The 12817-nt window shown below is 40.1% G+C and overlaps 1 protein-coding gene across 1 annotated transcript in view; it reads left to right on the top strand.

Moving 5' to 3' along the window:
- Window positions 1-1439: 1439 nt before the first annotated feature.
- The window catches only part of wwox (WW domain containing oxidoreductase), a 239333-nt gene continuing 227955 nt past the window's right edge, over window positions 1440-12817 (top strand). Inside the window, exons 1-4 of the mRNA XM_072671844.1 lie at window positions 1440-1651; window positions 1926-1990; window positions 2867-2924; window positions 3766-3935. Coding sequence (XP_072527945.1) covers window positions 1545-1651; window positions 1926-1990; window positions 2867-2924; window positions 3766-3935 — 400 coding nt within the window. The 5' untranslated portion in view covers window positions 1440-1544. The remainder of the gene's footprint in view (window positions 1652-1925; window positions 1991-2866; window positions 2925-3765; window positions 3936-12817) is intronic.

A 12817-nucleotide genomic window follows, 5' to 3' on the forward strand; every position in this document is an offset into this window, starting at 1 on the left:
ATATTCTGAAGTTTTTGCTCACTTTAAAATGAAGTAAATAAAATATCAGGGAATAAAAGTTTAATTTTTAATGTGGTGTTTCATATTTATCTATTGATCTCAAACCCAAACATTGTCAGTGTAGAAAAAAGTTTGACTTTACTATATACCAATACTTAAGAATGTTGAGTACTTAAGAATGTGCTGGTTGCTGGCCTCTTTAGGATGAACCAATTTGTGTGCCGGCTGCTCTAAGATGTGCTGGCTGGTGTGCTCACAGCTGTTGGATATGCAAGTTGGTGTGCCAGCTGTTTCAAAATATGTTGGTTGGTGTGCCTACTCCTATAAGATGTGCCAGTTAATATCCTGGCTTTGTTAAGATGGGCCGGGTGGTGTGCTGGCTGTAGTATCTAACAATTGGTCTGCTGGCGTATATAAAATGTGCCAGTTGGTGGGCCAGCTGCTTAAGGATGTGCCAGGTGGTGTGCCGGCTGCTTTAGATTGTGTCGGGTGGTGTGCCGGCTGCTTTAGGATGTGCCAGGTGGTGTGCCGGCTGCTTTAGATTATGTCGGGTAGTGTGCCGGCTGCTTTAGGATGTGCCAGGTGGTGTGTCGGCTGCTTTAGAATGTGCTGGGTGGTGAACTGGTTGCTTTAGGTTGTGTTAAATTAAGTATGGACTGCTTTAAGATGTGCTGCTGTAGGATGTACGATTTGTGTGCCTGCTGCTTTGAAATGTGCATTTTAGTGTGCTGGCTGCTTTAGGATGTGCCGGGTGCTGTGCAATCTGCTTTAGGATGTGCCGGGTGCTGTGCAAGCTGCTTTAGGATGTGCCGGGTGCTGTGCAGTGCAATCTGCTTTAGGATGTGCCGGGTGCTGTGCAATCTGCTTTAGGATGTGCCGGGTGCTGTGCAATCTGCTTTAGGATGTGCCGGGTGCTGTGCAATCTGCTTTAGGATGTGCCGGGTGCTGTGCAGTGCAATCTGCTTTAGGATGTGCCGGGTGCTGTGCAGTGCAATCTGCTTTAGGATGTGCCGGGTGCTGTGCAATCTGCTTTAGGACGTGCCGGGTGCTGTTCAATCAGCTTTAGGATGTGCCGGGTGCTGTGCAATCAGCTTTAGGATGTGCCGGGTGCTGTGCAATCAGCTTTAGGATGTACCGGGTGCTGTGCCGGCATGCACGGATCCAAAATGCCAGTGCATGCGTATTTTATTCATCCATCTATTTGTGATATGTTATCTGAACTGAACTGTGAAAAGAATTACAGGCAGATTAACTAAAGCTTTTTCAGATTTATTTATACATCATGACGCACAAGCGAGTTTTTTTATTTCATTATTAAGCACTGAGAGTCGTTTGAATCGGCTTTTACTTTACCGTTTTCTGAAGCGCCTCTGCCTACAAATCCCACAAATCCCTTCGCCGAACGTCACGATGTTGTTGCGGAAGTGTGCGGCCAATATTGGAGAGTGTTGCTGTGGGTGTCTTTTTCTTGGTGGAGAGTGATTTTACTGTTTGACACAGAACCCACTAAATCAGACACGCACAGGAAAAACTCCAACTCACAAATGGCTGCTCTTAAATACGCGGGAATGGACGACACTGACAGCGAGGACGAGCTCCCACCCGGCTGGGAGGAGAGATCTACGAAGGATGGCTGGGTTTATTATGCCAAGTAAGTTAGCTAGTTTACACTGGACGCTTTCTCACAATTTCTGCTCATGCTCGAGTCCGTATCACCGTGTTTCCCACTCCTCCGGCTTCGTGTCGCTCAGCTAATTTGAAATGTGTGTTGTGTCTCGGAGTCTACTTTAGTAATAGTGTTTTAAAGAGGGTTCAAACAGTCTGACAGGTTGACCATGAGCTCACATACAGCACTAGCCAGCCTACCCGGCATACAGGTCTGTCAGGCCATTTCACTCTGAAAAGAAACTGATTGTCTTTTTCAGCCACGAAGAGATGAAAACGCAGTGGGAGCATCCTAAGACTGGGAAGAAGAAACGCTGTGCAGGAGGTTAGCTTCCTATTTTTCAAGATTTCACCTGAAGAGTAGGTGAAGAGCTGAGGATAAAGTCAGAATGCTTTGACTGGGAATGGTTTTGGTAGAGAGGGTCACTGACTAAGGTTTTGTTGTGATAGGAACCAGAGGTTATGTCCACAGCACCAGTATGACCTTTATAGTTACTGTGCAATGACCACTGAACCTACAGTCATGGGTCATTGCCATCACACACAACCTTGTATGTTCAAATAGGCAACTTTACAGAATATTTCTATTAATCCATTCATAATGAAATGTCAACCCAACAGCCAGATTTAAATTATGGCCAGCAGTAAAACTGCAAAAATTGACATACAAGGTTTTTGCATGATAGCAACAGTATGAACTGTTGATTAAGCTAGTGGTAAATCTGTGTAGGGACTATTTTTTTATTTGTCTGTATGTGTGTGTTTAAATGCATTTTAGGCCAAACCCTTATCACAAAGCTAAGACTTTTTTTTTATAGATTTAATCATCAGACATAACTATTTAATGTACTAATGTTCTGTACATTAACTATTTAATCTACTAATGTTAAACTCCTCAGACATTTGGTTTCTAAAACCACCATTAAATGTGTGAATCCAGTACTCTGTAAATACATTTCAAGACCCTGGAACTGCTAAGCTCAGCTTTTAAGTAAAGTACTGATCAGTTATAAGCGTAGTTTGCCTTGATTTTAAGAAACCAAGTGAACGTTACTCCATCACATCTCTAATGATACAGGTCAGCAATCTTTTCTAAGTGTAAAATGCTGCAGATGAAATTAAACCAGTGTTCCTGATTCAATTATGTTGAATATGATTCTTTGAATTATTGTTTTTAAGATGGTTGTGTGCTTTTCTGCAGATCTGCCGTATGGGTGGGAACAGGAGTTGGATGACAAGGGTCAAATCTTTTACGTTGAGTGAGTTCTATGTTAAGTTGCTTCCTTATTTACCAATGAACCATGGGTAAGTACACTATATCTCCACGCGTATTCAGACCCTCTCTAAAAAGTTAATTCAGCTAAATCACAAAAAAAGAATCAAATTTATTTGAATAGTTCTTTTTACTGCTCCAATGGAAAGATCTGAGGCACCTGCATTTGAGCTTATATCCAGTATGTGCTAGAGGGATATAAAGCCATCACTGGGCTGTGGAGCGCTGGAGCAGTGTTCTTTTGAAGCAGTGGAGCTCCATTTAATATTTTTGGATTGAATTGGAGTGGTGTTTGTGATCGATAACTAATCATTCACTATTATTCATTTAACCTCATTTTTGAAAATACTTGGAAGTACACTGAGGATGGCCCTCATTTCCAGAGCATCCAAGTATGGAAATACAGGCTTTAATTAACTTAAACACATAAAAGAAAAACAATTAAATAACAACCAGTAAACCTTAAATAAAATGTGTGTGTGTGTATATACACACACATTTTATTTCTATATATATAATATAGAAAATAATATCTGACCTGCCCTCACTACTTATCTTGTAGCTAAATGCCCATGCTTTTCAATGTTCCAACATCTAGTGCAGAAGAGACTGTTACTGCAGAAAAAAGGATGAGCAGCTATCTGCAAACCTTTGGCCATATTGTGTACCTTCCTATACCTGATGTTAATCTTTACACCACCTGACCTAGCTGTTGGTATTTCTTCCTTGATCTGCGCTATAATATGTTTGTCCTATTTGATCTTTCTAGTCGTGACTTTGATATCTTTGACTGGCTTCATTTGTCCCATTTTCTTCTGCTCTTTCAGTCACATCAACAAGAGAAAGACATACTTTGACCCGCGGCAGGCCTTCACCATAGAGGATGTGCAGATCAAGCCCAAGCGCTATGATGGAAACACTGCTGCCTTGGAGATTCTACAGGGACGTGACCTCTCCAATAAGGTTGTAGTAATCACCGGAGCCAATTCTGGTATCGGTAAGTGCTACTTCTCACAACTGATATGACACTAGTCAGGTGTAATTTGTTCATTTCCACGCTTGTGCAGGGCGTGAAGTTGAAGAGAAACCTTTTTTTTTTTAGATTCTAAGCAAGATGTACAGTTTTAGAGGGGGAAAGGGAAATACACCATGCTAAAGTTATGACACAAATGTTAAGTTAAATTCTTTTTACAAAATTACAAACACTTTTTAACAAATACATTACCGCAAATGTTTTTATAATAAAATTTGGCTGATGTTCTGAGCTGTAAGTGTAAAGATTGCACAAGTCTGTGTGTGAATAAATTCAGTCTGTGAATGCTTTTTTCCAACTGTTTTCTGCAACTTTTCAAAAATCATTTTCTGCATTTCTGGCCCAACCTTCAGAAAACAATGGATTAATGTTACGGACCAACCTTTAAAAACATTTTTGAGCATTTTCAGCCCAATCTACAAAAAACATTTTTAGCCTGAGCTTTAAAAAAAAACATTTAAAATATGTTTGCGGCCCAAACGTAGTGATTACAAATCAACTGTTAAAAGACAATTTTTTAGCAGTTCCAGGCCCAGCTTTGAGGGGAAAAAATTTTCAATGAACATGTTTTCTTAGCTTCAAAAAATATTTCTAGGCCAACGTTCAAAGAAAGATTTCCAGCTCAACCTTTTAAAAAAACAGCTTTTTAAAAACAGAAACATTTATGGCACAACCTTCAAAATAAATATTTATGAACCATCCAGCGTTAAGCAGGTTAAACTCCCAAAAAGTGTAATACATTTTTATTTTTATTTTTTTATCTTAAAAAAAGATTTGTGTCTGGCCCAACCTCCAAAAAGTTTGTGTCTCCAGCCTAACTGTAAAAAAAAAAGCATATCTGTCCCAACTTTTGTTTTTAGCGATTCTGGTGAAACCATCAGTTACAGTAACCTTCAGGGAGAAAAAAAAGAAAAAAAAGCTTTTGGCCAAACCTTAAAAAACACATCTGGTCCAACCTTCAAACAGTGATTTCAGCCTCACACAAAAAAAAACCTTAGGATACTAGTAATCATTAACCTATTACTTTCCACATTAATGGGTCATGTTTTCATTAGTGAAGAAACTTTGGGTGAATCCCAGTTGCGTTGGCGGCAGGAGAACAACACAAGCTGTTAGTATTTTAAGATTAGTATGTTCCTATTTTGCATACCAAACTACTAAGCCTGCACTCTTAAGATTAGTTTACAGGCTGTGTCTAGAACTGAAATTAGCTAGCTGACTTGATGCCTTGCTGTTTACTGCGTCTCAGAGGGCAGTGTAGTGATGAAGGTCTCTGTAACCGAATCACAAAGGCAACAGTACACCCTTACGTTGCCAAGGTATTTAGCGTTTAGCATTGTTGTTCTTACCCATTAGCATTTTTGCCCAATGAAGTAAAAGGCTAGATTACTAAACTTCGATTCAGACAAGACTGGGTGCCTTCCTGCATCAGAATCCTGTCTAAGTGGACAGCGTTTCTTACTTTTCGGACACAGCCGTAGTCTATACCTTATAGTATTAGTGTTTAGTGCGTGATTGGGACGTACTCCTTGTTTGACTGCAAAAGAATTTGGGACGATTTGGGCATACTTTAGAGTGGTGGTGCAGTGTTCTGCCCAAATATGACTTTTAAGAATTATCAGAAGATAACTGTAATTGCATCCTCATCACAAAACTTTCAGATGTTTCAGACGTTTTCAAAGGAAACATTTTGGCTGCAGTGAGCAAATGTATGTTTGGGGGGTTCATGGAAAGAACACTTCTCTAGCTGGTAAGCATGGGGTTGGATTGATCATACTTTGGGATTGTGCCAGTGTGCCAGCCAGTGGCACAGTGAACATTTCACTGGTAGAAGGAAGAATGGATTCAATTAAATACCTGCAAATCCTGGAAGCAAATGTCACACACTGTAAATTGCTGATGGAAAAGGATGGCTACACACACTTGCTTAGCTAGCTTTTTTTTGTCCTATTTACTTACAATTACTATACTACACACAGTCCTCCCTGATATTGTAATACAGCATACAGTAGAAGCATGCACTAAACTGAAGATTATTCACAAGGGGATACTATTAGCACTCAAATAGCTTTCAATACTTTGCATCACTGATGCTGTGTCCCAATTTTTCCTTAAAAAGAAATGTTTTCAAATAAGCTATTGAGTCAGTAAAACCTTAAAACGAACCGATAAAGGCTGTCTGCCTCTGTAATCACATGGTTTGAGCTGTGATCACAGCGATAGTCTACAGTCTCATGACAGTGACCACTTATGTTCATTTTGACTGTCTCCTATGAATCCTGTTTCATTTATAAATGTCGCATTGTTGGCTTCTCCAAATCCTCTGTGCACCTGCCTCACAAATGGGGAAAAAAAGTAATTGCATGTAATGTACAGAGGGTGGCACTGTAACACCACGTAGTTTTGCCTCGTCCTGGCTTGCCTGTTTATCTCTGAGCCTGTACACTAACCGAAACATCCATCTACATTATCTTTTGAATGATACATACAAACTCCACAAATCATCTCTTAATTCCCCACATGAGTATTGGTGTTCATTAGTGAGCTTGAGTTGGCTGTCATTGTTAACTCTAATGAATAGGGTCTATTTGAGCTGCATTAATGCATGGCTCATAACATAATGGACTGGAGACAAATGCATTTCCGGAGTCTTTCTATTGTAAATTATTGCAAACAGCGTCCATTCAGTCAGCCTTAGCGCCTGTTATAGCTCAATGAGGATAGATAACGAGGGCGTGGAGGAAATCCGATCGGCATAAACATGTTAATTGTTTTGTCCAAAGTAATACTCCATCTGAAATGTCACACTTGCTTTGCCAGATCTGGAGGCAGTGGGAAAGGCCATTTTCAGCTTTGTACGAATCGTTTGAAAAGGACAGTAGTTTGGGTTCTCTGATTGGTGGATAGTGGAGCAGGAAGATGGTGTATGGTCTTTCTTTTGAACCAGTGAGGCTGTAAGCACCGGATTGTTCTATTTTTCAAACTGTAATCTGTTGCTGTCTTTAAATAGTGTCTATGTAATACATTTATGCAGGCAGGATTGCTGAAGACAGGTGAAATGTATATACAATTATTAAAAATATATCAAATTAATGAAAAGGAAAATAGAAATAGTATTTTAAATTTGATGACTTGTGTGGAGGCAAATGCAAGAAGCAAACGTGGTCTTGCTCTGGATGTTTTTTTCTGAAAAGTGTCAGCATACCTAGAGAAACTTTCTTTCATTGTTCTGTGTTGTCCATTTCAACCACTAGAGGACAGTGTAACCCTTCCTCATGAGGAGAGCGCTTCAACTGCTCATTCATATTCCTTTAGAAATCTAGATCAACTTTTTTTTTTTCCTTTTTTTTTTTTTTTTTTATTTAAGATATTGAACAATGGAAATAGTCGATGATGATAACTACATCAACTGCTAACTGGCATAATTACATATTTGATTTGACCAAATATTGTTTCAAAATCTTAAATTAAATTTACTAGTAAATTTAGTACATGCATTTATTTAGCTGCTACATTTGTCATTATTTACAGTGACAGTAACAGTAGTCTCAAAAATCTCATAATGCAGGTCTTGCAAGAGAGTTTTTTTTTTTATTATTTTATTTTTTTATACAAGATATGGTAAGTGCTGTTGTAATGTTCAGAGTTAATGGGACTTTTCCACAAACATTTTCTGCCTTACGAGAAGTCCTAATAATATAATATTTACTGGTTGGTAGTGATGTCAGTTAAAGATGAATAGTAACTGTGTCAGTTAAAAAGTGCGTAATGATACCAGTAAACAGTTTTACTAAACTTTTAATTGCATCTAAACAGTCTGTCATGTTTATTTTGCACCTTCATTCCTTAATCCCATCCTGTTATTTATTCAGATGGTTTTCATTGAGGCAATTTGGGGTTCGATGCATTGAAATTGTGTATCAGGTACCGGGTACCTCATGCATTGAGAAGCAATATAATTTTCTCATAATAAGCCAGATGATTATGGTAATTTGCGGTCAGAAGGCATAGTGCATTCCCATGCTCTTTATGATTAGACCACTGCTCAGTGCATCCCATTAGTCCATTACTCTTCTGTGTGACTCTCTCTCTCTCTCTCTCTCTCTCTCTCTCTCTCTCTCTCTCTCTCTCTCATACGCTCTTTCTCTCTTCCACTAAACTTTACTCTCCACCATCTTAAATCTGGGTAATAGGAAGCAATGTTCCTAAGTATATTCTCGCCCGCTCTCTCTCTCTCTCTCTCTCTCTCTTTCTCTCTCTCTCTCTCTCTCTCTCTCTCTCTCTCTCTCTCTCTCTCTCTCTCTCTCGCTTGCACGCTTTCTCTCTCTCTCTTTCTCCCACTCTTTCTCTTTTGGTGCTCTCTCCTTTTGTATTGCTGTACACCTGTACCTCTGCATTGATCTTGCAGTGCTTTTGACCCCGGCTGATGCCTCCCATTCATTCCCATTAGCAACTTGGGCGCTTTCCTTAATTCTCTTCTATTGAACCAACTAAAAGTTATTTACCGTCCAGAGCGCTGTTCCCTTAGCGCTGAGGCTGAAACGGACTGCTGTCACTGTGTCGCGGGGTGATTCCCTATTCTCTATTTGCCTTCTGAGCAGAATCGGCTAAAATAATAATACCATTTTGTCTTTTTTTTTTTTTTTTTTGACACATCACAACCTTTTGGAAACAGCAGTTGTTTAGCCTTTGTTCTCTTTGTATTGTTTTGGATAATGCCCCCCCTCCAAAAAAAATAAATAAATATATATATAACTAACATCACATAGATATTTTTTTAATATACCAGCTATAGCTATAACCTGAGACTCTTTTTCTCCTTCACTGCATTATTTGTATTCCTGTAAAACCCAGTCTCGCTCTGCGTCCCAGTTGGCATGAATGTGCTTTCTAGATTCTCTCGTTCTCCTTTTTCCTGGTTTTTGGTGGAGATAATGGGATGGAACAGCTATACAGTATGTCAGCCTTTATTAGAATGAAGACCGCAGTTTAAGTGCAGCGAGGAGCTGTGTGTTTATTTTTGGTGATTGGGTGTGTTGCTGGATTCCCTCCAGATCGGTACAGTCACCAGGTGGACGGCTCCAGCCTCTCCGCTGCCATTCTGTGATGGTGATGGATGTCGCGAGGCGGTCGCATTGCACTAATGTGCCTGTATTTGTCTTGCTGTGTCATAGCCATGTGTATATGGATGTGCACAAATCTCTATATTTGTCCGACGTCTATTTTAGTTTGTCCGTTTCTGTCAGCGAGAAGACCAAAATAATCCGGTTTCGTGTTGCTTATGAATAGAGCAGTTTCAGAAAATCTCCTTTCTTTGATTTCTATAGATCATTCAGCTCAGTTTAGCAGTAGGGAAGATTTTAGACTCGTAAGAAAACCTAGGATGATTTGCTTTCCGAAGTGTTCTGTTGTCTTGGCCTTCCCTGTCTCGACTGTTCATTGATATGCTACTCACTTCCTTATGGTAATAAAAGACCTGACAACACCTGAGCAGCAGAAGAAATAATAATAAATAATAATAATAAAAAAAAGCGTAATGATATGTTAAGGCTCCTTTTTCTGGGATATTTATGTAGAGGTCAAATGTGTCCCTCATTTGTTTTGGAATCAGACTGAAAAGTGCTTACCCATGCTGTCCCGTCTTGCAGCATTGGCGCTGCTCTAATCTCATGACCTGCCTTTTGTGCCGTATTCTGGAGAATTCTCCATGTCCGGCTAGGAAATCGAGTGCATAAAGGTTGCGCTAGGGACGAATAACAAGGCTTAGGGCATGGAAATCTTTTCCTTTATTTTGTGGTTCGTGAAAAAAAAAATTGTATGCCTGGTGTGCATTTGGAGCTGAATTTTACTCGCTGTGTGATTGTGCTGGTATGTCTTTATGCTGCTGCGGTGTTGGTGGATTAGGTGTCTGGCTCTCTGCGCTGGCACAGGGATTAGGTGGAAAAGTGACTCCGACTGGAGATAAAGCCTAAAGGCTGAGGCTTTGTGGGGAGGCGCTAGATTGAGGCTGATTTGTTCAGCATAACTGCCATTAAATCGATTGCAAAACCCCCCCCCCCCGCCACCCCACTCATATTTGCACCCATCTCTTTGTCTATGAATGAAGATGCCCTCGTGCACAGGCGCACCGATGCATTTTAAGGACAGAGAAGCTGCTCGTAGCAGCATTTAGGATGTTTGTTTTAGTCTGCTTTTAGTCGTTTTGAAGAACGCTGAATGTCTTCCTACTCCTTTTTCCACCTCAGCCTGAGACAGAGTCTATTTTAAACATGCTTACGTTCACGTAGAGCCTGTTATTGTTAGCGAACAGCCGAGGAAATGGAATCTGATGTTTTTAATGTGCATTTCATGTTCTTTTTGATGAATCTGTTTATTGGCTATGTAATGAATACGAGGTATGGTTGGTTAGTCAAATTATTGAACTTTATTGACCTTGAACAAAATTCTGGGAGCACAGCAAAACTGATGTAACATGCAAGAAAATTACAACAGGGGATAAAAGGTTCGATAATGATTACAAGCTCAGTGCAGCTGAATTGGTAAGAGAAAGGGCTGGAATGCATATATGTGTTTTAGTGTTTAAGACCTATGAGCGGTAAAGGGGAGATGAGGATGGCCTGGATCGTATGTGAACTCAGGTGGTTTATGAACAGTGTTCGAGTTATGTCTCTCTTTCTCTCGTGCTCTCCTCTTTTCTTTTTCTGTCTCTTTCTAAATGTCATTAGGTACACTCTTAGAAATAAAGGTGTGACAGAGGGTGGATGATGCCATAGCAGAACAGTTTTTAATTTAGTAAAGATTTAAAGATAAAGATAATAAAGATGTTTTGTTTGGGTTGTGTGAAGAACCTTTACATTGGTACACGGCTTTAAAGCATTAACAAGTTCTCCATACACACATTTAATTCACAAAAATGGTTCTTCTATGGCATCACTCAAAGAAGCCACTCGTTTATATTTATATGTCCAGCAGCTTGTTTCCATCAAACTGACCTTTGACAAAGAAAAGGCTTTATTTAATAGAATTATTTCATGCATAGATTTTCATTTATTTACTTAAAAAAATATAATTTGGCATGTTTTCATTAATTTCCGAATTTTAAAGTCTGAGTTTGAATCCCTTGACTTCCCCACAACCAGCTTCTCTTTATTTTAGTTTTTTACTTTGTTATTGATGTATTTTAGGGGAGTACAGTAGGGGAACAATCACATTTCTCTGCCATAAAGAGCTGATGTGGCCTTTTCTGGGCACCTCTCTCTGTAAGCTCTGTAAGACCTGAAGTGTTTTCATTTCTTTTAAAACACGCTCATCTCTGCAGCAGTCCTGCTGTGCAACTGGGTTTGTTTTATTAGTATTTGTTAAAGACACTGTGAAGGACAAGCCCACCCTAACACACATACACACACACACACACAATAGAAATGTATAGTTGTATGTAAAAGTTTGGGCCTGTGCAAAGGTTTGGGCACCCTATAGAGTCAGGAGTAACGCCTCCTGTGGCAGAAATCACAGCTTGCAATGGCCATTTGTACCTAAAAGTTCATTGGGTTTTTATAGTTTGAATTTTATTCACTCATTTTTGCAGAAGGCCTCTAGGTCTGAGATGGGTCTTGGGTTGTCTTGCATGCACAGCTTATCTAAATGTTGTATGCTGTTTAGATCTGCAAGTATCTGCAAGTATTCTAGTATTTAGGATTGAAAGGGACGTTCCAAAGCTTCAGTTTGTGTCTCTTTAGGTAGTTCATTGTTTTAAGGTGTGCTGTGGATCATTTAGCATGTTGCAGAAGCCATTCTCTTTGTAACTTCAGACTTTTAACAGTTGGCTTGTCATTTGCATCCAGAACTTGCTGGTGTTTTGTGGAATCCATTCCTCTCTCCACCTGTGCAGTATTGCAATTGCCACTGGCAGCAACACAACACAACCACATCAAAAACATGATGTATCCACCCCCACCCCATGCTTCACAGTGTTTTTTTGTTTTGTTTTTGCTCTAAATGTTCTAATTGTGGTTCTGATCTTCATCTAGATGTCCTGTAGCATACAGATGTTGGCTTTTGAGTCAGGGTTGCTGCGGTTTTCTTCTTACGACTCTTCCATGAAGTGAACAACAATGTAATATCACTCTAAATCTTCTTGCCAGCCAAAGAGGGGTTTTAACTTCCATCTTGACCTCCACAGTTCCCCTAAAAGTTCATGGAGTGTTGGCACATTTACAGTTAGTGTCATGCCACAGGCTTCAATTGCTAATCATGTCCTGCATAGCCTAGGGTGTCCAAACCTTTGCACAGGTCACATTGATGATTTTTTTTAATGTTGATGTTATGAAAGGCCTTATACAAATGAGCCCTCCAACCAGTCACAGTGTTTTACTGTGTTTAACATAATCGAATGAATGCCAACAAAACCTCCTTCATGTTGTTAGTAATTCATGAATGTGTTTTAACATATCGCAATATGTAGTTCTATAATCACAGTACTAGTATTTCCTCCATGTTGTGCTGCCCTGGTGGGACTGTAATGGACTGGTGTGAGAGGCTGCTGTAGGGACAGGGTGACCGGTGCAAGTGGAGGGCATGATGAAAAATTGCGGTGGGAGTTGGCCGTGGCCACTAGGGGTCAAAGCTGGAGTCTGGGAGGTGGCTCAGAAGGGGTTGCTGGGGGCAGCTGGGGGCAAGAGAATCTGGGCGGTGGGGGTAATAGAACAGCGTGAGCTGCTCAGGTGGAACATCTCACCCTACACTCCGGTAATTACAAACCATACATTTCACTTTGGGCTGTGACAACGCCTCCCCGATCCCAAATGAAACCGGGGGCGTTATTAATGGTGCGAATTAGGGCTTCTCGT

This window comes from Salminus brasiliensis, chromosome 2 (assembly GCF_030463535.1).
Source record: "Salminus brasiliensis chromosome 2, fSalBra1.hap2, whole genome shotgun sequence".
NCBI lineage: Eukaryota > Metazoa > Chordata > Actinopteri > Characiformes > Bryconidae > Salminus > Salminus brasiliensis.